Below are 25,623 nucleotides of genomic sequence, written 5' to 3' on the forward strand. Positions count from 1 at the left end.
TGTTGTCTGGACGTTGATGGGAGGGGCGAAGGACCTAGGTACCTGGTCCTGAGTAGAATTCTAGCAAAGGCCAAAGCACCGGAACCCCTCTTCTTCCTTTCCGGCCCTCCCCAGAACTGCCCTTCACTACAGCACCCACCCTTGCCGGAAGTGCGTCATCAGCTCGCAGCTCCGCCTCCCATAGTCTTATCTAGAAGTCGAAACAAAACAAGCGGCTGAAGCGGCGGCGGCGGAGCCGGGACGGGGGAGGGGCGCGCCGGAACCGGAACCGACTCGACGCCGGAACCGGAATCGAGAGCGGGTTGCCAGGGCCCGAAGAGGGCTGGTGGTGGCTGTCTCGCTCGGTGAGTGGTGCGGGCCGCAAGTCGCTGGTTTGGCCGCAGTGGGAAGGCCGCGGTGTTGGCCTGCAGCGGCCTGCTCAAGGTCACGGGCCGTGCCAGCCTCGACATCTCGAGCCCCGCGGAGTGAGGGGCCCACCGATGCCGACTGAGCCGTTATGCTACATCTGTGGCCGGCTTCTCTGTTTTTAAGAGGACTAGCGGCGAGCGAGGGTGGCTTCCTGGAGGAGGTGGTGGCAGGCCTGGGATTCGGAGGTTGGAGTCGGATAGCAGCCTTCTTGGGGCGTTGGTCTGTGGTCAGTAACTCTGCGCAGCCTCTCCGACCATCTGGGATCTCTGGATAGTCCCTCTCCCGCTCTGACGTCCTGGGAGCATGGGGGAGGGACTGAACTTGTGAATAGGGCCTAGGTGTAAGGAGGAAACGGAGGGTGTTCTGCCCTCAGGCCTGGGCAGGCTGTTACCAGATTCAGCTCATCTCTCTGGCCTGACAAGGGTATTTTTATCACCCCATCTTCCCCAAGGGATCACAGACTGGTCATATCTCTTCTGGCTGTGCTAGCCGGGCTTGAGGCTGCCAGGGGTCCTAGGTCTACATTCCGTTCCGTCTCCACTCTCCCCTCAGTGTCTGCTTTCGAAAACTTCATTTTGTGTGGAGAGAGCCAGAATCTACACAGAGATGGGAAACTGATTAGGCTTCTGTGGATCAAAGCTGATGAATGAAGGAACCTGGAAATAGGGTGATGTCTGTTTCAGTGTCAAGCTGGATGCCCACCACCATGTCTCAACACTTGAGTTCACTGGTCTTTGGAGCTGTGGAGAGAAACTCCCATTTTAGTTGGAAACAAAGACCAGTTAGTTTCAGAAGCACGTTTCTGACAGCAGTGGGAGCCGGCAGGAAGCAGATTAGTCACCTGAATACCAGGGCTGTTTCTGGGCAGTGCAGCACCTGCGGAGGGTCCGTTTTCAGCTGGGGTCTGGCCTCTCCACAGCTGCTTGATGATCTCTGCCTCTCCTGCTTGCCTCCTTCACCTTCTCCTTGTCTGGTGACTAAGCAGCCAGTGAGAGTGAATGAAAGGACGCTCTGCTCAGCGTGCCAGTCCTGTGGGTTGGAGCCGTGGCTCCTGTCCAGAGGGTGAGCCTGGGCCCGGGCGGTGACTGCCTTGACCTAGCGCTTCCTCAGTGCAGCTCCCAGCATTCGGGATCTTTTTTTTTTTTTTTTGGTTTGTTTTTTGAGACAGGGCTTCTCTGTATTGTTTTGGAGGCTGTCTTGGAACTTGCTGTGGAGACCAGGCTAGCCTCGAACTCACAGAGATCTGCCTCCTGAGTGATGGGATTAAAGGCGTGGGCCACCAACGCCCGGCGCATTCTGGGTCTTTTGTAGATACTCAGGAGGTGTGGCCTGAAGCGGTTGCTGTTGCTTGAATTATTTATTTCCTCATAGGGTAGTCTCAGAGTGGGCATGGCTGCCTCAGATGGTGACAAGATATTAACCTTTAAAAGGCCAAGAGTGTCCTCAGTTGCTGATTCTGATTCCTGGTTGTAGGCAGGGAACAAATTGTTTGGCTTTGGCAGTGATTCCTGGTCTATTTTCATTAGGCTGTTGGTTCCTTGCTGAAGAATTTGGCTACAAAGAGTTGCCAAGATAGCTGGGCCAGGAAGAAAGCGCCGTAGCCCTGACCCAGACGCTGTTGCCGACCCTGGGGCACTCTGGCTGGCTACCAAGCGGCTCAAGATGTCTGGTGGGGCCAGTACTACAGGCCCAAGGAGAGGGCCCCCAGGATTGGAGGAAGCCACTAGTAAGAAGAAACAGAAGGATCGAGCAAACCAGGAAAGCAAAGATGGAGATCCCAGGAGAGGTAGGAGTGGCATTTCCGGAGTTCTCATGGTCCCTTCTTCCCATGCCTCTGGACATGCAGTGTAAAGGTCTGTGTCCTGCCTCCTTTATTATGGGTTGGTGCTGAGAGAAATACCTCAGCTTTAAAGACAAGGAGCTTGGCTAAGATCCAGATGGTGGGGTCTTGGGATCCGACGCCTCCTCATTGTCTGTTTTCCTCTTGTTGCCAGCGTCTACACCTCGAAAGGAGCAGCCCAAAGAGGGTGAGAAACGAATGGGGCTTTTGAGCGCTGCTTGAGGGAAGGGAGAATTCAACTCTCAGGTGGAGCAGTAGGTTTGGCTCTTTTACCTGTCTGTCATCATTAGCAGCAACTCTTCTGATCTCTTCTCCATATAGAATTGTTGCTTGATTGGAAACAGACCGCAGATGAGGTGACTGTTAAACTGCGGGTAGGAGCAGGTCCCCTACGTCTGGAGGAAGTAGACGCTGCTTTCACAGACACAGACTGTGTGGTGAGGCTTCCAGGTGTGTTCTTCTGCCCAGAGTGCAGTATTACCTTTGAGTTCTCTAGTATCCCTACCTCAGATCACTGTTAACACTCCTTTTTCCAGGTGGTCAGCAATGGGGTGGTGTCTTTTTTGCTGAAATACAAAGTTCTTGCACCAAAGTGCAGGCTCGTAAGGGTGGTCTTCTACAGTTGACACTACCCAAGAAGGTGCCTCTGCTCGCCTGGCCCTCTCTCCTGGTAAGCTCCCATTGAGTGTATGGGGGCTGGGGATACCCAATGTATTTAACAGGGCCTAACTGTTGTATCTTTGGCAGAAAAAACCTCTAGGCACCCAAGAGCTGGTGCCAGGGTTGCGGTGCCAGGAGAATGGACAAGAGCTGTCTCCCATTGCCCTGGAACCAGGCTCTGAGCCCCGCAGAGCTAAACAGGAAGCCCGAAACCAGAAGCGGGCCCAGGGCCGTGGTGAGGTAGGCTCAGGGACTGGCCCTGGAGCACAGGCAGGGCCCAGTGCCAAGAGGGCCGTGCATCTCCGCAGAGGGCCAGAAGGGGAAGGGCCCAGGGATGGCCCTGGTCCCCAAGGTGATGCTCCACCCTTTCTGTCTTCTGACTCGGCCACTCAGGTGAGAGTTAGGCACCTGTTTGGGTGTTTGGAGACTGGGGAAGGAATGTGGATTAGAGTGGGTGTCACCTGCCAGACCCAGGGCTAAATTTTGCCCTTTTCTCTCCCCTCCCTTCCCCTCCCTTCCTCTCCTGTCCCCTCCCTTTGTGTGTGGTTAGGTTGAGATTGAGGAGCAGCTCCATGTATCACCACTGAACCCTCAAACCAGTCTCCTGGGCTCAGAGAAGGATTTAGCCCATTTGACAGGGGAGAAGACAGTGGCCTCCAGGAATGGCCCAATCTCCCCAGCCATGGTCCAGAGCAGAGACTGTGAGAGAGATGACCACATCAAAGAGGAGATGGCAGTAGGAGCAGAGTCTGCAACTTTGGTGGATGGTAAAATGGGGATTGGCCCGGTAGACCCCCAGGTTGGGTTGCAGGGTTGATGGGTGGGTAGGGAGGAGTATAGTAACAGGCTGGAATTTGTCTTGGGTTGGTGGCACTGAGCCATGGTCTCAACATAGAACCAGAGTCCATGGTGAACCTGGCATTTGTCAAGAATGACTCCTATGAGAAGGGACCGGATTCAGTGGTGGTGCACGTGTATGTGAAGGAGATCTGCAGGGACACCTCTCGCGTACTTTTCCGAGAGCAGGACTTCACGCTCATCTTCCAGACCAGGTGTGTGACTGGGGCTGGGACAGACAGTGCCTCAAACAGGGATGTGTTTCAAGCTTCCTCTGTTCTTCCCCTTCCCCGCTCTGCCTCTGCAGGGATGGAAATTTCTTGAGGCTGCATCCAGGCTGTGGGCCCCATACCATCTTCCGCTGGCAGGTGAAGCTCAGGTTGGTGGTGCCCGGCCCCGTTACTGAGTCTCTCACTTGGGTTTCCATCTCTCTGGTTGTTCTAGCCTGGTCCCTGCTTTAGTTTCCATCTCTGAACTCGGCTTTCCCTGACAGGAACCTTATTGAGCCAGAGCAGTGTACGTTCTGTTTCACGGCCTCTCGCATCGATATCTGCCTCCGGAAGCGGCAGAGTCAGCGCTGGGGGGGACTGGAGGCCCCAGCTACACGAGGTCTGCACACGAGCTCCTTTCATTGCCCCAGCCTTGCCGATCAGAACCCCTGCCACACATGCTGCTAACCACCAGCCCTCTCATTCCCCCTTTTTAAGGTGCAGTGGGTGGTGCAAAGGTTGCCGTGCCGACAGGTCCAACTCCTTTGGATGCAACCCCTCCAGGAGGTGCCCCCCACCCCCTGACAGGCCAGGAGGAAGCCAGGGCTGTGGAGAAGGAAAAGCCTAAGACCCGATCTGAGGACACAGGGCTTGATGGTGTGGTGGCCCGAACCCCTTTGGAGCATGTAGCTACAAAGCCAGAACCACACTTGGCCTCGGTGAGAATCTTGGGTAGGGAAGGGCCAAGAATGAGGCTGGAAGCCAGGTGGTGGCACACGCCTTTAATCCCAGCACTTGGGAAGCAGATGCACGCAGATCTCTGAGTTTGAGGCCTGCCTGGTCTACAAAGCAAGTTCCAGAACAGCTAGGGCTGCTATACAGAGAAACCCTTGTCTCAAAAACCAAAAAAAAAAAAAAGGTAATAATAATAGTGAGGCTGGGCTGGGCGGTGGTGGCGCACACCTTTAATCCCAGCACACGGGAGGCAGAGGCAGGTGGATCTCTGTGAGTTCGAGACCAGCCTGGTCTACCAAGTGAGTTCCAGGACAGGCTCCAAAACAATACGGAGAAACCCTGTCTGGAAAAACCAAAAAAAAAAAAAAAAAAAAAAAAATAATAATAGTGAGGCTGGAGAGCATTAGGGTTGGTTGCTCTCTGATGTTTCCTTTGCTCCCACAGCCCAAACCCACATGTATGGTGCCTCCAATGCCTCATAGTCCGGTGAGTGGAGATAGTGTGGAGGAAGAGGAAGAGGAAGAGAAGAAGGTGTGTTTGCCAGGCTTCACTGGCCTTGTCAATTTAGGGAACACCTGCTTCATGAATAGTGTCATTCAGTCCCTGTCCAACACTCGGGAACTTCGTGACTTCTTCCACGGTGAGGACCAGGGCCAGGAGGCTGGGGCACAGGCAGGAGGGGCATCATTGCCTCTTACACCCTTGCTTGACTGTTGTAGACCGATCCTTTGAAGCTGAGATTAACTACAACAACCCACTGGGGACTGGTGGGCGACTGGCCATTGGCTTTGCTGTGCTGCTCCGAGCCCTGTGGAAAGGCACTCATCAAGCCTTCCAGCCCTCCAAGCTAAAGGTGATTTGTGATTGTTCCCACTCTTACTCAGCTATCCAGGGGCCTGGTGATTGGACACTAAGGCTTCTCATTAACACTTTGGCCTCCCTGTGCAGGCCATTGTGGCAAGCAAGGCCAGCCAGTTCACAGGCTATGCACAGCACGATGCCCAAGAGTTCATGGCTTTCTTGTTGGATGGGCTACATGAGGACCTAAATCGGATCCAAAACAAGCCCTACACTGAGACTGTGGACTCCGACGGACGTCCTGACGAGGTCAGTCAAGGCAGGCTTGTAGGATGGGGTTTTGTGTGTCTCAGACCTTAGGTCTCCTCAGTTCTCACCGTTTTTTCTCAGGTGGTGGCTGAGGAAGCATGGCAGCGACACAAGATGAGGAACGACTCATTCATTGTGGACCTGTTTCAGGGCCAGTACAAGTCAAAGCTGGTGTGCCCAGTGTGTGCCAAGGTGCGGTGGACTCCCCCAGAGAGACGCTCCCTAGTTGGGTGGGCTGGTTTGGATCAGATTTAGTTGAAGTTTGTGCATTTTCAGGGAGTGCTGGGCAAAATTGGGAAGGAAGGTGGCAGAGAGGCCTGAGGTTGTCTGTGGTCTAGAGAAGTCAGTAAGCGTCCTGGCTGAATGAAGTCAGAGGAGGGGGGATTTGGATGGAGTTGTGTGGTGTTGCAAAGAGAAATAAGGTGTGGCTCAGTCTGGAAAGGCATGCGGGATGCAGATGAAGGGACATTGGGACAGTGGCTAAGCTGCAGAGAAGGAACTGTGCCAGAGCAGGGGCATTGGGGGTCTAGTGCTCTGAGTGAGACTCGGGGTTTGCTGGCTGACTGTGGGAGCCCTGCATTAGGTCTAGTGCTCTGAGTGAGACTCGGGGTTTGCTGCTTACTGTGAGAGCCCTGCATTAGGTCTAGTGCTCTGAGTGAGACGCGGGGTTTGCTGCTGTGAGAGCCCTGCATTAGGTCTAGTGCTCTGAGTGAGACGCGGGGTTTGCTGCTGTGAGAACCCTGCATTAGGCTCTCCAGGATGAGCATCTTGATGGTTGGTGTCACCCTAGTGTCACCTTCGCATCCACAGGTCTCCATCACTTTTGACCCGTTCCTTTATCTACCGGTGCCTTTGCCACAAAAGCAAAAGGTTCTCCCCATCTTCTATTTTGCTCGGGAACCCCACAGCAAACCCATCAAGGTCAGTAACGAGCTTCTCCCCTCTGGGCTCTCGTAGAAAAACATGACTCTCCTCATTCCCCCACACTGACTTTACCTTTGTTGCCAAAGTTTTTGGTGAGTGTTAGCAAGGAGAACTCCAGCGCCAGTGAAGTCTTGGATTCCCTCTCTCAGAGTGTCCATGTGAAGCCTGAGAACCTGCGACTGGCTGAGGTATGTCTCTTTACTAAGTTTCTGCGTGTGTGGCCACATAAGGTGCTTTTGTTTTATGAGTATTTTAGCTGCTTATGTATATGTGTGTATGTGTACCATGTTATGTACCTGGTGCCCTTAGAGGCCAGGAGACAGAGTGTTGGATGTCTTGGAACTGGAATTATGAATGGTTGTGAGCTGCCAAGTGTGTGCTGGGAATGGACACTGCCCCCCCCATCTCAAAGAGCAGCCTTAACTGCTGACCGTTTTTCCGGCTCCACATTTGCATTGAAGCACAGACAGACAGACAATGTATCCTTAGTGGCATCTAAACACATGTACATGAATATAAATGCTTCTGCAGAAACCTAGATTGTGTGTTTTTATTTGATGAGACATTATTGAAACCAGGCATTGGTCTGTGTAACATAGGTTCCCTGAGTTCTCGGCCACCATTGGTTTATTCCCTGTGTAAGTGTGGATCGAATCTGCCCTTCCCTCTGGGTAAGGGGCTTTGGCAGAGCTCGTGCTTGCCAGGACTATCTTGCCCCCCTCTTCTTTCTTTCTCTTTCTCTCTCTCTCTCTCTCTCTCTCTCTCTCTCTCTCTCTCTCTCTCTCTCTCTCTCTCTCTCTGTCTCTGTCTCTCTCTCTCTCTCTCTCTCTCTCTCTGTCTCTCTCTCTCTCTCTCTCTCTCTCTCTCTCTCTTCTCTCTTCTCTCTTCTCTCTCTCCTCTCCCTCCTCTCCCTCCACTCTCTCCACTCTCTCCCCTTACTCTTTTCTCTCTCCTCTCTCCTCCCTCTCTCTCCCCCCTCTCTCCTCTTCCCCCCTCCTCTCCTTTTCTGTTCTCCTCCCCTCCCCTTCCTTCCCTTCCCCTCCTCTCGCCTCTCCTCTCTCTCTCTCTCTGTTTTTCTTGACTGGGTTTCTCAGTCCTGGAACTTGCTCTGTAGATCAAGCTGGCCTGGACTCACAAGAGATGCTCCTGCCTCAGCCTCCTGAGTGCTGCTGGGATTAAAGGCATGTGCCACCACTGCCCAGTTTACTTTCTCCATTCTTTCTCTGTTGAGTTTTCTCTGAAATCATCCCAGATCTGCATGCCAGTCTTCCCTTAAAGTTCAGCAGTTCCCATATTTCCTCTGAAGTGTGAGTGTGGAAGAGGCTCTTTGAATGTGAACCTTCCCTGATAACACCTTGTAGTCTTAGCGGGGACTTGCTAGTTATCATAGAGGCAGAGGCCCTCATTATGGAGGGTCAGTGGAGTTGACTCTTGCTCAGGCACTGTAATGTACTCTCTGCCACTGGACAAGCATATTCCTCTTTAGGCCGTAGGTCCTGTTCTTCCCATCCCAGTAGACTCCTTTGCAAGCAGGACTGAGGCCTTCCTGGCCTAGGGGAAAGGCTTATCCCGAGGCATCTTTATGTTCTTTATCACTAGGTAATTAAGAACCGTTTCCACCGTGTTTTCTTGCCCTCCCACTCACTGGACACTGTGTCCCCAACTGACATGCTCCTCTGCTTTGAGCTGCTGTCCCCAGAGTTGGCTAAGGAGCGGGTAGTGGTGTTAGAGGTGCAGCAGGTGAGTGGACCAGCCTGACCCCACAGGGCCTGGTGGGGGCTGGTCACTCCTGCTGGCTTTGCTGAGCCAGATGACCCACCCTAGCGCCCCCAGGTACCCAGCATCCCTATCTCCAAGTGTGCAGCCTGCCAGCGGAAGCAGCAGTCAGAGGATGAAAAACTGAGGCGTTGTACCCGTTGCTACCGTGTGGGCTACTGCAACCAGTGAGGAACCCCATGCTCCCCCACTTCCTCTACCTGCCACTTGCCATCGTGCCCTCCTCTCCACACAGCGGCACATATTTTAAGCCCTCCACCCGTTTGTCCATTTTATCAGACCTTGGGAGAGCCAGGGATGGCATACTTAGCCCCCAGGGCTCCAGAAAAGCCCTAATATATAGTTACAGCACTTAGGAGTAAAGCCCTAGTCTTACCTTCTTCATCCCTCCAGGTTCTGCCAGAAAACCCATTGGCCTGACCACAAAGGCCTCTGCCGCCCTGAGAACATTGGCTACCCCTTCCTGGTCAGTGTTCCTGCCTCACGCCTCACTTATTCCCGTCTTGCCCAACTCCTAGAAGGCTATGCCAGGTAAGAGCTCAGAGGACTAGTATGGGTGCTCAGTGTTGACCCAGCAGGTCAGAATTCTTATTTGCCTTGTCTGCTGCCAGATACTCGGTGAGTGTATTCCAGCCACCCTTCCAGGCTGGCCGTATGGGCTTGGAATCACAGAGTCCTGGCTGTACCACATTGCTTTCAACCAACTCCCTGGAGGCTGGAGATAGTGAGAGAGAACCCATTCAGCCTTCTGAGCTCCAGTTGGTTTCTCCTGTGGCTGAGGGGGATACAGGGGCTCCCCGTGTGTGGGCACCCGCTGATCGGGGTCCTGTACCTAGCACCAGTGGAATTTCTTCTGAGATGCTGGCTAGTGGGCCTATTGAAGGTTGTTCGTTGCTTGCTACTGAGAGGGTGTCCCGGCCTGAAGGTAAGATCTGCTGAAATGCTTTGGGTACTGCAGTAAAAAGTTGGGGAAGGTTGTTTAGAGCACAGTGAACAGATAAGCATTGATTATCATGCTTTGTCTTAGCTGCTGTGCCTGGGTACCAACACTCAAGTGAAGCCACGAATACCCACATGCCCCAGTTTTTCATCTATAAAATTGACGCATCAAACCGAGAGCAGCGGCTTGAGGACAAAGGTGTCTGATGCTGTGGGTGGAAGTTGTAGGGCACCTTGGGTTGGCTGCTCTGCACAGCTGTGTGACTCCTGTGTCTGCTCATCTGCAGGGGAAACACCACTGGAGCTAGGTGACGATTGCAGCCTGGCTCTGGTGTGGCGGAACAATGAGCGTCTACCGGAGTTTGTGTTAGTAGCCTCCAAGGAGCTGGAGTGTGCTGAAGACCCAGGCTCTGCTGGTGAGGCTGCCCGTGCTGGCCACTTTACCCTGGACCAGTGCCTCAACCTCTTTACTCGACCTGAAGTGCTAGCGCCTGAGGAGGCCTGGTGAGGACGGGGCAGCAAGCAGGTGGTGGCGCGGGGTGGAGGGAAACTTGTGGTTCTGACTTCTCTGTCCCCTACCAGGTACTGCCCACAGTGCAAACAGCATCGCGAGGCCTCCAAACAGCTGCTGCTATGGCGCCTACCAAATGTCCTCATTGTGCAGCTAAAGCGCTTCTCCTTTCGTAGTTTCATTTGGCGCGACAAGATCAATGACTTGGTGGAGTTTCCTGTTCGGTGAGCAGTGAGTGAGCCCTGGTGGCTGTGGACAGGGAATGGGGATCATGGGGCATACTAACTGCCTCACCCTTCTCTGACTGGGACTACAGGAACCTGGACTTGAGCAAGTTCTGTATTGGCCAGAAAGAGGAGCAGCTGCCTAGCTATGACTTGTATGCTGTCATCAACCATTATGGAGGCATGATTGGTGGCCACTATACTGCCTGTGCACGCCTGCCCAGCGATCGCAGTAGCCAGCGCAGTGACGTGGGTGAGGGCACACACAGTCAGTAGGATAGGTGGTGGGGTGGTGGTACAGGCCGTGTTCACACTCTCCCACCCTGCGTAGGCTGGCGCCTGTTTGATGACAGCACAGTGACAACAGTGGACGAGAGCCAGGTGGTGACACGCTATGCTTACGTGCTCTTCTACCGACGGCGGAACTCTCCTGTGGAGAGACCCCCCAGGGCAGGTCACTCTGAACACCACCCAGACCTAGACCCTGCAGCTGAAGCTGCTGCCAGCCAGGTGAGGCATTGGGGGAGGCCTTATAGGCTAGTTTGGGGACAGGGCTGGAGAATATGGCTTTCTTTATCCTAGTTATAAGCCCTTCAAGCCTACAGAAGTTAGAGATGGGGTTCCTTGACATTCGGGCCTCACCCAGGGGCATCCTGGAAGATACCCTAGGGACACAGTCAAAGGTGTACATACATAAACATGCTGGCACCAGTGTGCACAAAATTACAGGTCAGAAAACTGCCCTGAACCTCAGCAGGCACAGTAAGTACTCTAAGCTGACTAAACCTGACTTCTCCCAGCTCTCCCCCACATTCTCCATGTGCCAGCCTAGAGACCCTACTTTGTGATCACCTTCATGTTGTGTGTGCTCAAGATACATATCCCTGTCAGAGATGGCTGTCACCTCCAGTGGCTGTCAAACTTTCTGTGGTAACAGCCATCCCCACTGAACCTTCAGATCTTCTGTCTCATTTGCTGACAGTGTTCCATAGGTCCATGAGCATGGTCACTTCCTAGACCATCAACCTCCTTTCTATCACCTGTACTCCCTTGAGACCTCTCTGTCAGGCTCAAGAGACACCACACAGTGATCAGGATCTGGACATGGCTAATCCTGAGGAGAATGCCATGGGTTGGCTACTTATCCTCTGTGAGCTGGTCCCTTCTGTGGGAGGTCTGGACTAAGATCTTACCAGGTAACTCTACTGCCTTGCCTGTGAAAAGCTAAATGTGGATTGAAAGCTGTCTGGAGGAAGTCACAGGCTGTCAGGATTCTCATACTTAATGTTCCTGCTTACTTCCCTGCTACTTGATCTGGAACATGGGGTCCTAGGCCCAGTCACCTTGATGTGACTGCCTTGGCTAGGGGTCTCATGGAAACTGGGGCCTCCCCATCCTCTGGGTGCTGATGGCCCTTTCCACATACCATAGGCTTCCCGGATTTGGCAGGAGCTCGAGGCCGAGGAGGAGATGGTGCCCGAGGGGCCTGGGCCTCTGGGTCCTTGGGGGCCCCAAGACTGGGTGGGGCCCCCGCCACGTGGCCCTACCACACCAGACGAGGGCTGTCTCCGATACTTTGTCCTGGGTACCGTGGCGGCTTTGGTGGCCCTTGTGCTCAACGTATTCTATCCTCTGGTGTCTCAGAGTCGCTGGAGATAAGCTCATCTGCAGGCGCCTCTTGTGAGCTGGCCTACCTGCCTGCTCACCAGGCCACGCCTACCTTTGTGGTAGGGAACAACTCTGGGCTCTGGGCCTCAGTGTATGTATCTGATGGGAGATCTGTGGGGACTGCAGCCTCTGCAGGGGCAGAGTATCCTAGGGTATATGTCCATCCAGTTGTCTGTTCCTCCTGTTTCTCTGACCCTTGTCCTAGGGCTTGGCCCTGCTGCAACTATTTCCTGTATTTAAAGTGTTAATAAAGTGAGTATTCAGGCCCGATCTCGTCTCTCTGTCTAAACGCCGCTGCTGTCTGCGCCTGCCTAGGGGCCCTCCCTTGGGTGCCGGGGCTCTGAGCCAGCACCCCCGGGATGCCAGGCAGTATGCTGGGCAACCCCCAACCCCTGTCCTCGTATTCTGTTGCAGGGACTAGGCCCTGGCCAGGCCCCCGAGGTGGCCCCTACGCGGACAGCCCCTGAACGCTTCGCCCCCCCTGTGGACCGCCCAGCCCCCACGTACAGCAACATGGAGGAGGTCGATTAGCAGGTCCCTGGCTGATGGAGGGACTGGTTTGGGGGATCCCCTTCAGAAGGCCATGTCTTTGCCACTTTTCCTTCTGTCACTCAGAGGACACTGGCTCCACCAATGGGAAGTTGGAGGGCATGATTTGGGGGTGGGAACCTCACAAATTGTGACCTCATGTCAACTTGGTCCCTAGATTAGTGGGCCGTGGCTTTTTCAGCCGCCTTCAGTGCTGCGTGTTTCTGAGTTGTACCTTTGATTCTTTCTGACCTGCATTATAAACATTATAATTTTATTCTAAAAATTGTAATTTTTTTGCATTTTGGAAGTGATTGCTGCTGTTTAAATATATTTTAAAAATAAATAATAAATAAGCAGACTTAGTGACTGATCCACAACATGTTGTGGCCCTTCCCCTCCCTTCCACACTATCTGGTATATGTGTGTGTTTGTATTAAAGATCCTGAAGTTCTCTGATCTGAGGGGAGATAGGGTCACAGCTCATTTTCTCTGGGTCATTGTAGAACTTTCATTGTTGCTATGACAAACTGTCTGCCAGAAGCAACTTAAGGAAGAAAGGGTTTATTGAGGCTCATAGTTTGAGGGTGAAGTTGTCTTGGTAGAAAAGGCATGATGCAGTTGGTTTCATTGCCTCTGATATAAGGAAGCAGACCCTCACCTAAGTGGTAAATGGTACTACACTTTTTTTTTCCCAGACAGGGTTTCTCTGTATTGTTTTGGAGGCTGTCCTGGAACTCAGAGATCCACCTGCCTCTGCCTCCCAGTGCTGGGATTAAAGGCGTGTGCCACCAACGCCCGGTGGTACTGCACACACTTAATATCGAGTCTCCCAGGTGATTCTAGATTGGGTCAAGTTTACAGTGTTAGCCATCATAATAATGAAGCCCCCCCCCCCACCTTCTGTAGTATCATTCCCTGGAGGCTCCCTGCTACCTAGCATCCCATTGGTTCTGGCTTCCATGTTGAAGTGGCTGTAATTGGCATTAAGATTTTAGGGCATCCAAAGAAAGAGGAGTACCATGCATGGGTTAAAAGATGCAAACCCAGTTGGGCAGTGTTGGTTCCTGGCCTTAATTCCAGTACTTAGAGGAGGCAAAGGCAGGCAGATCTCTAAATTCAAGGCTAGCCTGGTCTATAGAGCGAGTCCAGGACAGCCAGGGCTGTTACACAGAGAAACCCTGTCTTGGTTCTAGGGAGGAAGATACAAACCCTGGATCGGGCTGGGGATAACCAAACAGCAGGTTAGAGACTACTTGCAGGGAAGGAAACCCCCCCCTCCCTAGGGGAACTCTCACTTCTTTCTTCTCTAGGTTCTGCAGTTTAAAAACATCTTCATCCCTTAAGAGAAAACACTAGGAACAAAAAGAGGATAAGCAGAGGACCAGAGACAATCATACTTGATTTCCTACTTTGGAGGGGTTCTGGGCTCAGACAATGGCTTTTGGCATTTGCCCAAGGCTACTCACCCATAGGTCGGCAGGCATACTTGGCCTCAAGGTCTCTGCATGTACCCTTGTACACTTTGTTCCAGTACCAGGGGTTTGTGTAGTCAATTGCTTTACCACTGAGCCAAGTCTCCAGCTCCTGTACAAACACAAGAAACTTCGCTTCTGTCTGGATCATACTGTCCCTCTGTAACCTCCGATTACTTGAGAGTAGAATGGGCCTCTTTAGAGGATGGTGGGCAGCAAAGGTAAGAAGCAGGTATTTGGGAGCAGAGCTGGAGAGAGATGGCTCAGTGGTTAAGTACTTGCTCGGCCAGGCTTTCTGAGGACCCGAGTTTGATTCCCAACACCCACATGTTAGGCAGCTCACAACTGCCTAAAACTCCGGCTTCAGGAATCTGACCCTCCCTGTCCTTGGGCACCTGCATGTCCACCTCCACCCCCAGCCAGAAACAAAGACTAGAGGCCAAGGTGTGGCTGGAGCCAGCAGCATCCTCAAGGCCACGGAGCCGACTACATGAAGCTCAGCATGCGGATCTCACTAGTTCTCCCCTTAGACTAGTTTGGGGTAGCAGTGAACTACTGGAAAACCCTAGTCACATGATCATAATTAGCTTTTTCCAGTGGGGACCCAGTATAAAAAGGCCACGTGGTGGTGGTGGCTGGGTGAGGGACCTTGTAGAAATGGAAATGCTAAATTGGGTTGGTGTTGTTAACTATGACTGCTGGAGGACCTGGTAGGTATAACAGGATTGTGTTGGGTCTGTAGTATGTGCAGCACTGTTATTCTTGAGCCCATGACACTGCCATTCTGTGGCCTCTGATACCTGTATGCTGTTAGTCTGTGCTTTTTAGACTTGTTTACGCACCTGGCTGCCCCCGTGCTATGACAGGTTTTGCTGGCTGCTACAGCTTTTCTACTTGGTCATTTCTTGGATGAAGCCTTCACATAGGAAGGGTACCACGTGGGCTTGGACCAGATAACTGCTTCTCACTTCTGTTCTATTAAGTCATGGTTCCTGAGGTCTGTTGTCACCTATCTCTTGTGACATGGCACTGGTGGAACTACTATCTCATGCTGTTACACTGAACTATTGAACCCATGGGGTGTCATGACCCTATTCAGGAGACCACTGCCAGGCCTGCAGGGTTTAGTGATTTTGGCAACTGAGTTGTAATGATAATCTTTGGGGTGGCATCAGGTATTGAGGAAACATTGGCAGTGGAAAGTTACTTGTTTTTTGTTTTGAGACAGGGTCTTGCTATGCAGCTAAGGCTGGCCTCAATCTCATGGCAATTCTGCCTCAGCCTCTTAAGTGCTAGGATAACAAGCATGTGCGACCATGCCTGGCAAGGTGGTCTGTATGGCTCTACTCATTGTGGGCACCTTTGTGTTGTGTTGGCTGGGTTTCTGCAACTGCAAACTTGTCACAGTGCTGGTGCCTGTCTGACACCACTGCCCTGCATCATTTATCCAACTTCCAAACCTGGCTTTCTACATGAATGCACTCTAGGGTAAGATGGTGGCCTCAAGATACAGGGTTGGATCTGGGCAGTGGTTTAACATGTGGCTCTGGTGAGAGCCTGGCAAGGTGGCCATTATGTGAGACTCATATGTAAACTCAGACATGAAACTTGGTCATTGGTGGGATGTCAGCACAAAGCAGGTCACAGGATATGGTTACAGCTTGTCAGACTCCTGCCCAGCCCTTGAAGATCCAGAACATCAAGGCTGAACTCCAGGTCTGAATTTGGGGATTTCTTCATCATTCTATTAACAGCAGCTGGCTTTCTCACTTTTCACATGAAGAACTTGTTTTGTCTCAGTCAGCAAGTCTTGGAAGTTAGAAGACTGGAAGATTGCAAGCACTATAGCCATAACCAGGGTCAGCCCCTTTCTGTTTCACACTGTCCCTGCATCAAAAGCCCTATGGAGGGATATGCTTGTGGGTTATGTTTTGTTTGCCTGTGTGTGTGGTATTTGCCTTCTCTGAAACAGGCAAGTGTTGGCACTAGTTGGCCTTCAATTCAGAGACATCACCTGCCTCAGCCTGAGTGCAGGGATTAAAGGCCTATACTTCCACAAATGATGATTTATTTTTACTGTATGTGTGTTTGCATGAGTATGTATCATGGGTACCAACCACATGTGCAGTGCCAGAGGAGGCCAGAAGAAGGCCTTAGGTATCCTGGAACTGGAGTAACAGGTAGTTGTGAACCATCATGTGGACCCAAACCTTGATCTTACAGAAACAAGACCATTAAGTGCTATTAATTCAATTAAAAATTTTAAGTGTGTGTGTGTGTGTGTGTGTGTGTGTGTGTGTGTGTGTGTGTGTGTATGCAGTACTCTGAGTCAGTTCTCTAATGCCACTATCTAGCCCTCAGTTTGTCAGACTTGTGCACAGGCCTGTATCTACATGCTGAGCCTTTATGTTTTGAGACAGGTCTCCTTGTATTGCCCAGGTTAGCCTCTAAGTTAGTATCCTAGCCTCACTTGTCAGGGGAAGCTTGGATTACAGGTGCAGGTCACCAGACCTGACACAAGATTTCTTTCTTTCTTTTTTTTTTTAAATAGAGAATCTTTTATTTTTAGTGTTTTCTTTTCATTTAAAATTTTATATTATGTATATAGGTATTTTGCCTGTATGTATGTCCACCACTTGCTTGCTTGCATGTGTGGTGCCTGTGGAGGCCAGAAGAGGGCATTAGATGCCCTGCAACTAGAGATATAGATGGTTGTTAACAGCTAGTATTGAGGGTGCTAGGAGTCAAACCCAAGTCTTTTGGAAGATCAGTTGAGTGTTCCCCTTAACGGAATGGAACCCAGGTCTTTTTGAAGAGCAGTGAGTGTTCCTCTTAACTGCGGAGAAATCTCTCCAAGCCCCCAGGTTATCTTTTATTTATTCCTTGACAATTTCAAATATGTAAACTGTATCTTTTTGTTTTCTTATTTCTTGAGACAGTTTCACTGTGTAGCCCTGGTTGGCTTTGAACTCACATGGAATTCACCTGCCTCTGCCTCTGGTATTTAAGGTGTGTATGCAGCCTCTCCCAGCAACAATGTATCCTACTCCCCAACCCCCCCCCTCTTATTATCCCTACAAACTTCAACTTGTTTGTTTGTTTTGGTAACCCAATGGATTCGATCAGTGCTGCCTGCAGCATGTTGGTGGATCTTGTTTGCAAGAGATCACAGAACTTCCTATGAACTCACACCTGGTCTTCCTTCCCTTCCCTCTCCCAGTAGGCACCTAAAAAAATGCTAAGTTTATGTGGTCCCAAATAGGCCATTTTACACATTTTCTGCAGAGATCTGGACCAGGACATTCAGGGAATTTATTTTTATCACGTTTCCATGACAATTCAAAAGCTTTGACGTTGAAAAACGCGACCGGAACTCACTTTTGCTCTCCGAGAACAGGATGGGGTTGGAGTCTTAGGGCTGAGACAGAAGAGGCCAACCGAGGCTGAGTCTTCCTGTAGCTTTGTTTCTAAACACTTTCACTACTCACGCCCGAGGCAGATTTCCTAAAGTTGCGTGGACTCCACCCTGCCAGCTGCCCATAGCAAGAGAGGCGGAAACCAACTGCCCGGAAAAGCCGGTCCAGACGGCTCTCCGGCTCTTAAATGGCGTTGGCTGGCTGGCGGGCCCCGCCCCTCCCTCTGAGGAAGGCCACCATTGGTTCTCTTCCAGGCTTCTCTTTTGATTGGTTAGTGAGCGAAGGTCGCTGTGCAGATGCGGCCTAAAGTTTCTTTTGGTTTCCGGTGCCCCTGCTATGGCTACTCCGGATTCGCTAGCGCTGTTCACCGGCCTCGGCCTGAGCGAAAACAAGGCGCGCGAGACGCTCAAGAACGCGGCTCTGAGCACTCAGCTGCGGGAGGCGGCGACCCAGGTGCCTACCCTTTCCCCGTGGCCTCAGCTGCTTCCTGTGCTCCAAAGCAACGTGGGACTGGGTCCAGATCTCGGTTTGCTCCGGGTTTCCCCCGGACGAGGGGGACGAGGAAACTGAGCGTCCCAGTAAAGTGATTCATCCTAACTCGCTGGGCTTGGGGCTTTTTCCCTGATCCCTCTGACTCCAGGCACAGCGGACACTGGGCTCTGCCATTGACAAGGCTACTGGGACTCTGCTATATGGTTTGGCCTCCCGACTCAGGGATACCCGGCGTCTATCTTTCCTTGTGAGCTATATAGCCAATAAGAAGATCCACACTGAGCTCCAGCTGAGCGGTGAGAGCCCTACCTGTGTTACCAGTTGCACCTTCGGTCCCTCCCTTCTGCCAAGACTCCTGTTTGCTTCTTCTGTCAAGTTGCTTTCCGGACATCAGGTTCTGGACAGGCACTGGGGCATGGAGGGAGAGACCTAGTATCCATAGGAGAGTTATCACAGCGAGAGGCCTGCTTCAGAGCACATGCCTCTTCCCTGTGGCCTCGGCTCTTTACCGTGGTCCCAGGACTTAACCTCTTAAGCACCCAAGTAGCCAAAATAATTGAAGTTTCATGGCATGAAGGCCCTATCTATCCACTTGTCACTCGTAGCTGCGATGTCCAATTGCCTTTCCTTTTTCAGCTGCTCTCGAATATGTGCGGAGTCATCCCCTGGATCCCATTGATGCTGAGGACTTCGAGCAGGAATGTGGTGTGGGTGTGGTGGTGACACCAGAACAGATTGAGGAAGCTGTAAGTCCTTTGCCCCAGGCTTCAGATGTCTCCTGGTTCTGGCCCCTGGAAAAGAGTGCTGTTACTTCTCTACCCAGACCTAGAGCAAGAGTGTGGGTCTCTAGAATGTTTCTGAAGAGAGTCATTCCTGAACCATATGGTTGGCTTTCTGCAGGTGGAGGCCACCATAAATAGGCATCGTTCTCAGCTCCTGGTGGAACGGTACCATTTCAACATGGGGCTGTTGATGGGTGAGTAGGATCTAAGGCAGGGAGTTTCTTACAGGTTGACCATTCTGGTCAACGTGTCTTCTGTTTGGGGCATATATGAAAGGGAGGTAAGAGGAGGAGCAGAGGACACCTTAAGTGTTGGTTCTGATCCCTGTGTTAGCTAGAACCTCCTTGAGGGGGAGGGAAGAACCCTTTGCCCCCTGCAGCTTCTTGTGCCCATACCCTTAGGAGAAGCTCGGGCTGCACTCAAGTGGGCTGACGGCAAAATGATCAAGCACGAAGTGGATATGCAGGTGGGTACCTCTCTAAGCGGAAGCTGGAATCCACTGAGGGTAGCGGAGGCAGTGTGGAGGGGGTAGTGTCTGTGTTGGGCCTCTGAGTTAGCATAACTCACTTTCTGTGAAGCTGTTTCCTCATCCCACAAATGGGTGATGTGGCCTTCCCCTGGATACGCTGGCAAAGAATCACAAGAGGACGACGACTGAGGTAGACTGTTTGTCTTGAGGCTGGGCCCACATTGTTCCTCTGTAAATGGTAACATTTGACACCTGGGCCCAGGATAAGTCTTCAGAAAGGAAAAAGCATTCAAGACTAGTAGGACCACATGAAGAAGCCTCATGGGCAGAGGCAGGCGGGTCTTTATGAGTTCAAGGACAGCCTGGTCTACATACTGATGCCAGCCAAGGCTACATAATGAGGTCCCATCTCAAATAACAACAAAAGAAACACCTTGAGGAGATAGGGAGGTAGGATGGGTTATATAGTATATAGGCTCTTGTGATGGTGCTGGCAGAGAGGCCAGGAAGCCCTTGATTCTGTGGGAAGGACTCCATCAGGAGATTCTTGAGAGAGGCCCCTTCTGGCTACACTTTACTCTGCTGTCTGCTCAGGTCCTCCACCTTCTGGGTCCCAAGATGGAAGCTGATCTGGAGAAGAAGCCCAAGGTGAGCTAGGCACTGCTCAGGATCTGGGGCTGAAGTAGAAACAGTGAGACTTGTGGCTGCAGAAGGGAGTGCTTGAGCCCATTTCATCAGCAGATCTTGTCCAGATAGAGTCTGGCCAATTCCTATTCTTCCCTTAGGCGGCAAAGGCTCGGCTGGAAGACACGGACCGGAAGACCGCAAAAGATGTGGTGGAGAATGGTAAGAAGCCTGCGGTGCTCAGCTCTGACTTGTGGACACTGTCTGAAGGACCTTACGGCACAGGCCTGTCAGGCCCTCTCTCTTTTTCTCAAGATTCCTGGAGTTTCCTTTGTTCCCTTTGCCCAGAGACTGGCATTAGAGACCTGAGGAGTTTGGCTCTATGGTTTCTGTCTCTGGGAATTGGAGACGAGGCGCCTGCTCAGATCTGGTTTCAGGATATTGATAGAAGCCATGGCTGTTTACCTGAGTTGGGTATGGTAGTTATATCTAGTAGGCAAGGTTCTTGATTTCTTCCCTTTAGGTGAGGTTGCTGGCCAGACCCTGTCTCTAATGGAGCAGCTCCGGGGGGAGGCCCTTAAGTTCCATAAACCAGGTAAGGAGGTACCTTGAAACTCTGGGGTGGGCTGGTGATTAGCATTATAGCTAGTCCTGTAGAGTCAGGATCCTTGGCCGACAGCCTGGTCATCAGATTTGTTCTGATCCTGGCAGGTGAAAACTATAAGACTCCAGGCTATGTGACCACTCCACATACGATGGATCTTCTGAAACAACACCTAGAGATCACTGGGGGACAGGTGTGTAGGGATGTGGCCAGGCAAACGCTGACTTGAGTCCCAAGCTGCCTCTACTCTGTGGTGAGCTCCCTAGGAGGGGGCGTCTGTTTCTGCAGGGTGATCTGAGCTCTAATTTCTGTTCCCTTCACTCAGGTACGTACCCGGTTCCCCCCAGAGCCCAATGGAATCCTGCATATTGGACATGCCAAAGCCATCAATTTCAACTTTGGTTATGCCAAGGTAATTGTGTGTCTATATCCCCTGGCAAGTAGTATGACTGCTGGCTACTTCTACTACTGTGTTCCAGAAAGCTATCTCTGTCTTGCCTTTTGTAGCTGATGACAGAGGCCATAGAGGGAAATCATATGTAACAGGTATCCTCAGGAAATGCTGGGTTCATTGGGAAAAAAACTAAAATAGTTCTTTAGATAGGGTTTTTACAGGCTGGAGAGATGGCTCAGAGGTTAAGAGCACTGACTGCTCTTCCAGAAGTCCTGAGTTCAATTCCCAGCAACCAATTGGTGGCTCACAACCATCTGTAATGAGATCTGGTGTCCTCTTCTGGCCTGTGGACATATATGCAGGCAGAATATTGTATACATAATAAATAAATAAATCTTTACAAAAAAAAAGATAGGGTTTTACTATGTGGCTCTAGATGTCTTTGAAATCATATTCACCTGCCTCTGCTTCTCAAGTGCTGGAATTAAAGTCGTGTATCACTGTGCCCTTTGGATGATGGGAGAATTTTTTGAATTCCTTTTAATTAACTTTTTAAATTTTTAGTGATCATCAAAAGAAGACACTAATTAAAAAATATTCTTCGTCCAGGTGTTGGTGGTACACGCCTTTAATTCCTGCACTGGGGAGACAGAGGCAGGCAAATCTCTATGAGTTTGAGGCCAGCCTTGTCTACAAAAAAATAAAATAAAAAAAAAATTCTTCAGGCTGGGAGGTGGTGGCACACATCTTTAATTCCAGCACTCAGGAGTCAGAGACAGGCGGACCTCTGGGTTTGAGGCCAGCCTGGTCTAAAAGCGAGTTCTGGGACAGTCAGGGCTGTTACACAGAGAAACCCTGTCTGAGAAAAATCAATTGTGTATGTGTGTACACATACCTGCACTTGTGCATGCACTTATGCACACTCTTTCTATTGCAAAGCAAAGACTGCGACTTGGTTCTTCCCATCATGATTTTTCAGATCAAACTCGGGTCCTAAGGATTGTGTAGCAACTGCTTTTGTCCGCTAAACTATCTCCCTGGCTGTATTTTATATTTTGATAAGCTCGAGCTATGAGAATGTCTGAGTTTGATGATGTGGACTGTAGGGGCTGATGGCTATGTGGGAGCTCACAGATGCTCCAACTCTTCTAGGCCAACAATGGTATCTGTTTTCTGCGCTTTGATGACACCAACCCTGAGAAGGAAGAAGCAAAATTCTTCACTGCTATTTATGACATGGTGACCTGGCTGGGTATGGACTGGTTGAGGCCTGGGCAGGGCTGGTGGGGAGTGGACTTCTTTGTGGGCCATGGCTTTGCCTGTCACTGTCTCTTGCTGGCTGTTCATACCATGTCTCTGCTGCTCCAGGTTACACACCTTACAAAGTGACGTATGCCTCTGACTATTTTGACCAGCTGTATGCTTGGGCTGTGGAACTCATCCACAGGTGAGGCGAGGCCCATAATGTTGAGCCAAGTAAATTGACCAGGTCATGGGCCACCTGCACATTCATGTCCCTTTTTCACAGGGGTCAAGCTTATGTGTGTCACCAGAGAGTGGAGGAGCTCAAAGGCCACAACTCTTTACCTTCACCATGGAGGGAACGGCCTATTGAGGAATCACTGCTGCTGTTTGAGGTGGCGTCCCACAACAGCAGCTTGGTTTGGGAAGGCCAGTGTGCTAAGGATGAGATGCTCCTGTGTTTAGAGGTAGCCTGAGTTCCTGTTCTCCTTAGGCAATGTGCAAAGGCAAATTTGCAGAGGGTGAGGCCACACTTCGGATGAAGTTGGTGATGGAGGATGGCAAGATGGACCCTGTGGCCTATCGAGTCAAGTATACTCCACACCATCGCACAGGGGACAAATGGTACACATTGGCATGGGGGTGGTGAGCCTGTGGATAGGGCAGTAGCCAGCGGGATAGGGCGGAGGGACTCGCTGGGGTCTACTGCCTATGTTCCACAGGTGCATCTATCCCACCTACGACTATACACACTGTCTTTGTGACTCCATTGAGCACATCACCCACTCACTGTGTACCAAGGAGTTCCAGGCTCGGTGAGGAGGCTGAGGTTATGGGAGGGCAGGGTCGGGGTCTCTCTTTTGTTTAGAGTGTGCATATGCATGTGAGTGGGTGTGTGGGTGCCACAGCCTGTGCGCTCTGATCAGAGAACAACTTGTGTGAGTCAGTTCTCTCCTTCCACTAAGTAGATTCCAGGGATGCAACTGGGTTCTTCAAACATGGCATTCAGGGTCTTTACCCGCTGGGCACTCTCACTGGCCTCTCGTGCCTTTTCCATGGTCTCTTCCTGACCACACAGGTGGCTAGTTCTAACCCTGCTTTTCCATCCTAGACGGTCTTCCTACTTTTGGTTATGTAATGCGCTGGATGTCTATTGCCCTGTTCAGTGGGAATATGGCCGTCTCAACTTGCACTACGCTGTTGTCTCAAAGCGGAAGATTCTCCAGCTTGTAGCAGCTGGTGCTGTTCGGTAGGTGTGGACCTTGGGTTCACCAGAGGCTGTAGTGCTAGTGACCTGTGCTGTTTAAGGTCTTCTGACTGTCCTCTTATTCATAGGGACTGGGATGATCCACGACTCTTCACACTTACAGCCCTGCGACGACGGGGTTTTCCACCTGAGGCCATCAACAACTTCTGTGCTCGGGTATAATCCAGTGGACTGAGTGGGTAGACACAGTAAGTGTGCCTTTGTGGTTGTGGCTATGACTGCTGAGTTTTCCTGGCAGGTGGGGGTGACGGTGGCACAGACCACAATGGAACCACATCTTCTGGAAGCCTGTGTGCGTGATGTACTGAATGACACAGCTCCACGAGCCATGGCTGTGCTAGAGCCACTGAAAGTCGTCATCACTAACTTCCCTGCTCCCAAGGTGGGCCTACCCGGTGTGTGCGTGACTGCATGGGCGTGGAAATGCCTGGGCATGGGAGTCCTCGTATTTGGGATGACTCAGGTACTTGTATCCTGCCATAGCCCTTGGACATCCAAGTGCCAAACTTCCCAGCTGATGAGACCAAGGGCTTCCACCAGGTTCCTTTTGCTTCCACTGTCTTCATTGAGAGAACTGACTTCAAGGAGGTAAATAGGGGTTTACTACTATGTGTGTGTTGGGGCTCTTTTAGTATCCTCATCTCTTCTGGAAGTCCATCGCCTTCCTGCTCTACCATGAACCAATCCCTAACAGACCTGGGATTGGGAGAAGCCTTGTACTTGCATGATGTTTATAGCTTCTAACATTTCTATGCTTCCTTTTTCCAGGAGTCAGAACCAGGCTATAAGCGCCTGGCCTGGGGCCAGCCTGTGGGCCTGAGACATACTGGCTATGTCATTGAGCTGCAGCGTGTTGTCAAGGTGAGGGGCAGCTGCAATCTTTCCAGACAGTGCCTGCTAGGGCCAAGATTTGTGTGGAGACAGCAGTCTATAGTGTTGCTTCCCTGGTCTGATTACGTCTTCCTTACTTCTAGGGCTCTAGTGGCTGTGTGGAATGCTTGGAGGTGACCTGTAGAAGAGCTGATTCTGGAGAGAAGCCCAAGGCCTTCATTCACTGGGTGTCACAACCTCTGGTGTGTGAGATTCGCCTCTATGAGCGACTGTGAGTGAACATCACTGGCATTGGGGCAGTCACAAGGTGGGAATTGCATGCTGTGGTTCTCCAGCTGGGGTCTGATTCCCATTCTGGCCACAGATTCCAACATAAGAACCCTGAAGACCCTGTTGAAGTGCCTGGCGGATTCTTAAGTGACCTGAACCCGGTAGGCTCATGGAGTATGAGTTGGGGGTGGTGGCCCTCTGAGCTGTATAGCTACTTGAATTTTCTGTCTGCAGGCATCGCTACACGTGGTGGAAGGAGCATTAGTGGACTGCTCTGTGACTTTGGCAAAGTCCTTTGACAAGTTTCAGTTTGAGCGCCTTGGATACTTCTCTGTAGATCCTGATAGCCAACCAGGACAGGTGCTTAACTTTATCCACCTACACCTTTCTGCAGTACCGATGGTGGCAGCTGTGCACTCTAGTGAACTCCTTATCCCTGGAGCTTTCTCCAGCTAAGGGAGGGTATCCATGTGTTACTTTTGAGGGAACTGGCACAGAATTTTATAGGGCCCTAACCTTTATTCTTGGAAGTAGCATGTGTGCATTGTTATAGCCCTCGTGAAACTAAGGCACGGTACAGTCTAGTCCCTTATCCAGTGTTAGTGTTGTGTCCCTTGACACATCACCTCTTTGCTGATGGGTGGGAGGGACAGTGAGGGGCCTGGTTCTGGGCTGTTGCCTTTCAGCTTGTCTTGCCTTTCAGCTTGTCTTCAACCGAACTGTTACACTGAAGGAAGATCCAGGAAAGGTGTGACCTGAAAACATGTGGACCTACCTCATCCTGGAGGCTGGGGTACCCTCACCACCCCATACTCCATTTCAATAAAGCGTAACTAAATCTCAGTGGAGTCCGTGTGCTGTTTGCCTTTCTAGTGTGAGGACCGGGGAGTCTTGCTGTGAGCTGGTGGTCATGGGAATGGGAATGGGCCTCCCCAGAACAGAGGACGAGGTAGTGACAGACACCAGTGCACTGCTTGGTTCTCAAGGCAGGTGCAGGGCTGCACTTAGTATGCTAGGCCTGAGGGCTGCAGCGAGGCCACTCCGCAGTTAGCAGCCCTAAGGAGGGTTAGGTTTGTGTCTGGGGCCAGGCAGATCAGGAGAGGCATGACCCGCAGTATGAGCATTGAGAAAAAGCCAGCTGGGGCTCGAGCAGTGAGATAAAGCACAAATGCTGCTGTGGCCTTTAAGTTTAGAAACCCGGGTCTCCCTGATGCCTATGCAGGGCTGAGGGAGGTCCCTGACCGAGCTGCACTTTAGGTTGGACCCCACCTCAGAAAATGACTTCCGGGGAGTGTTAGGTGCAGTTGGCCGGGTCAAAACAAGTGCAGAAGGCAGAAAGGACCAGCGGCAGGCTGGCTGCTCTCTAGGTTGCCCGGCTGCCGGTGAGGCTG

General features: G+C 51.5%; 2 protein-coding genes across 8 annotated transcripts; both read left to right on the top strand.

Annotated features, from left to right (window-relative positions):
* The first annotated feature begins 188 nt into the window (after positions 1 to 188).
* On the top strand, positions 189 to 12,727 carry Usp19 (ubiquitin specific peptidase 19). Of its 7 annotated transcripts, XR_005874855.1 has the most exons (28): positions 189 to 344; positions 1,935 to 2,194; positions 2,403 to 2,435; positions 2,570 to 2,698; positions 2,785 to 2,918; positions 2,996 to 3,301; positions 3,459 to 3,675; positions 3,804 to 3,960; positions 4,053 to 4,124; positions 4,239 to 4,354; positions 4,453 to 4,673; positions 5,134 to 5,329; positions 5,409 to 5,542; positions 5,638 to 5,796; positions 5,878 to 5,988; positions 6,607 to 6,717; positions 6,807 to 6,908; positions 8,320 to 8,460; positions 8,545 to 8,663; positions 8,890 to 9,027; positions 9,108 to 9,421; positions 9,524 to 9,634; positions 9,723 to 9,939; positions 10,018 to 10,170; positions 10,263 to 10,423; positions 10,502 to 10,680; positions 11,602 to 12,090; positions 12,253 to 12,383. XR_005874855.1 is itself a non-coding variant. In XM_040740087.1 (27 exons), the coding sequence occupies exons 2-27, from the start codon at positions 2,071 to 2,073 to the stop codon at positions 12,367 to 12,369; spliced, it is 3,972 nt and encodes a 1,323-aa protein (XP_040596021.1). In that variant the 5' UTR covers positions 189 to 344; positions 1,935 to 2,070; the 3' UTR covers positions 12,370 to 12,727. The 7 variants fall into 7 exon arrangements, 6 of the variants coding, with proteins under 6 accessions (XP_040596021.1, XP_040596022.1, XP_040596017.1 ...); XM_040740087.1 differs by lacking the exon at positions 11,602 to 12,090 and having other exon boundaries at positions 12,253 to 12,727; XM_040740088.1 differs by lacking the exon at positions 11,602 to 12,090 and having other exon boundaries at positions 4,459 to 4,673; positions 12,253 to 12,727.
* A 4,822-nt stretch (positions 12,728 to 17,549) lies between these two features.
* On the top strand, positions 17,550 to 25,075 carry Qars1 (glutaminyl-tRNA synthetase 1). Its single transcript, XM_005074941.4, has 24 exons — positions 17,550 to 17,710; positions 17,898 to 18,045; positions 18,386 to 18,495; positions 18,650 to 18,725; positions 18,933 to 18,997; positions 19,595 to 19,648; positions 19,786 to 19,846; positions 20,148 to 20,219; positions 20,336 to 20,421; positions 20,554 to 20,640; positions 21,775 to 21,874; positions 21,991 to 22,069; positions 22,151 to 22,259; positions 22,358 to 22,488; positions 22,587 to 22,679; positions 22,976 to 23,113; positions 23,200 to 23,287; positions 23,370 to 23,513; positions 23,615 to 23,719; positions 23,900 to 23,992; positions 24,106 to 24,233; positions 24,327 to 24,393; positions 24,467 to 24,592; positions 24,936 to 25,075. The coding sequence occupies exons 1-24, from the start codon at positions 17,594 to 17,596 to the stop codon at positions 24,984 to 24,986; spliced, it is 2,328 nt and encodes a 775-aa protein (XP_005074998.1). The 5' UTR covers positions 17,550 to 17,593; the 3' UTR covers positions 24,987 to 25,075.
* The last annotated feature ends 548 nt before the right edge of the window (positions 25,076 to 25,623 follow it).

This window comes from Mesocricetus auratus, unplaced genomic scaffold (genome assembly GCF_017639785.1).
Source record: "Mesocricetus auratus isolate SY011 unplaced genomic scaffold, BCM_Maur_2.0 Super-Scaffold_100691, whole genome shotgun sequence".
Classification (NCBI taxonomy): Eukaryota; Metazoa; Chordata; class Mammalia; order Rodentia; family Cricetidae; genus Mesocricetus; species Mesocricetus auratus.

What these genes read in the sequence shown, in the direction of transcription:
- Usp19 (XM_040740083.1), top strand. Translation starts at nt 2,071, where the DNA reads ATGTCTGGTGGGGCCAGTACTACAGGCCCAAGGAGAGGGCCCCCAGGA. An exon ending in CTTCTGACTCGGCCACTCAG is followed by an intron (nt 3,302 to 3,458) that starts GTGAGAGTTAGG and finishes GTGTGTGGTTAG; the next exon opens with GTTGAGATTGAGGAGCAGCT. An exon ending in TTGGTGGAGTTTCCTGTTCG is followed by an intron (nt 10,171 to 10,262) that starts GTGAGCAGTGAG and finishes CTGGGACTACAG; the next exon opens with GAACCTGGACTTGAGCAAGT.
- Qars1 (XM_005074941.4), top strand. Translation starts at nt 17,594, where the DNA reads ATGGCTACTCCGGATTCGCTAGCGCTGTTCACCGGCCTCGGCCTGAGC. An exon ending in CAGAACAGATTGAGGAAGCT is followed by an intron (nt 18,496 to 18,649) that starts GTAAGTCCTTTG and finishes GGCTTTCTGCAG; the next exon opens with GTGGAGGCCACCATAAATAG. An exon ending in AAAAGATGTGGTGGAGAATG is followed by an intron (nt 19,847 to 20,147) that starts GTAAGAAGCCTG and finishes TCTTCCCTTTAG; the next exon opens with GTGAGGTTGCTGGCCAGACC.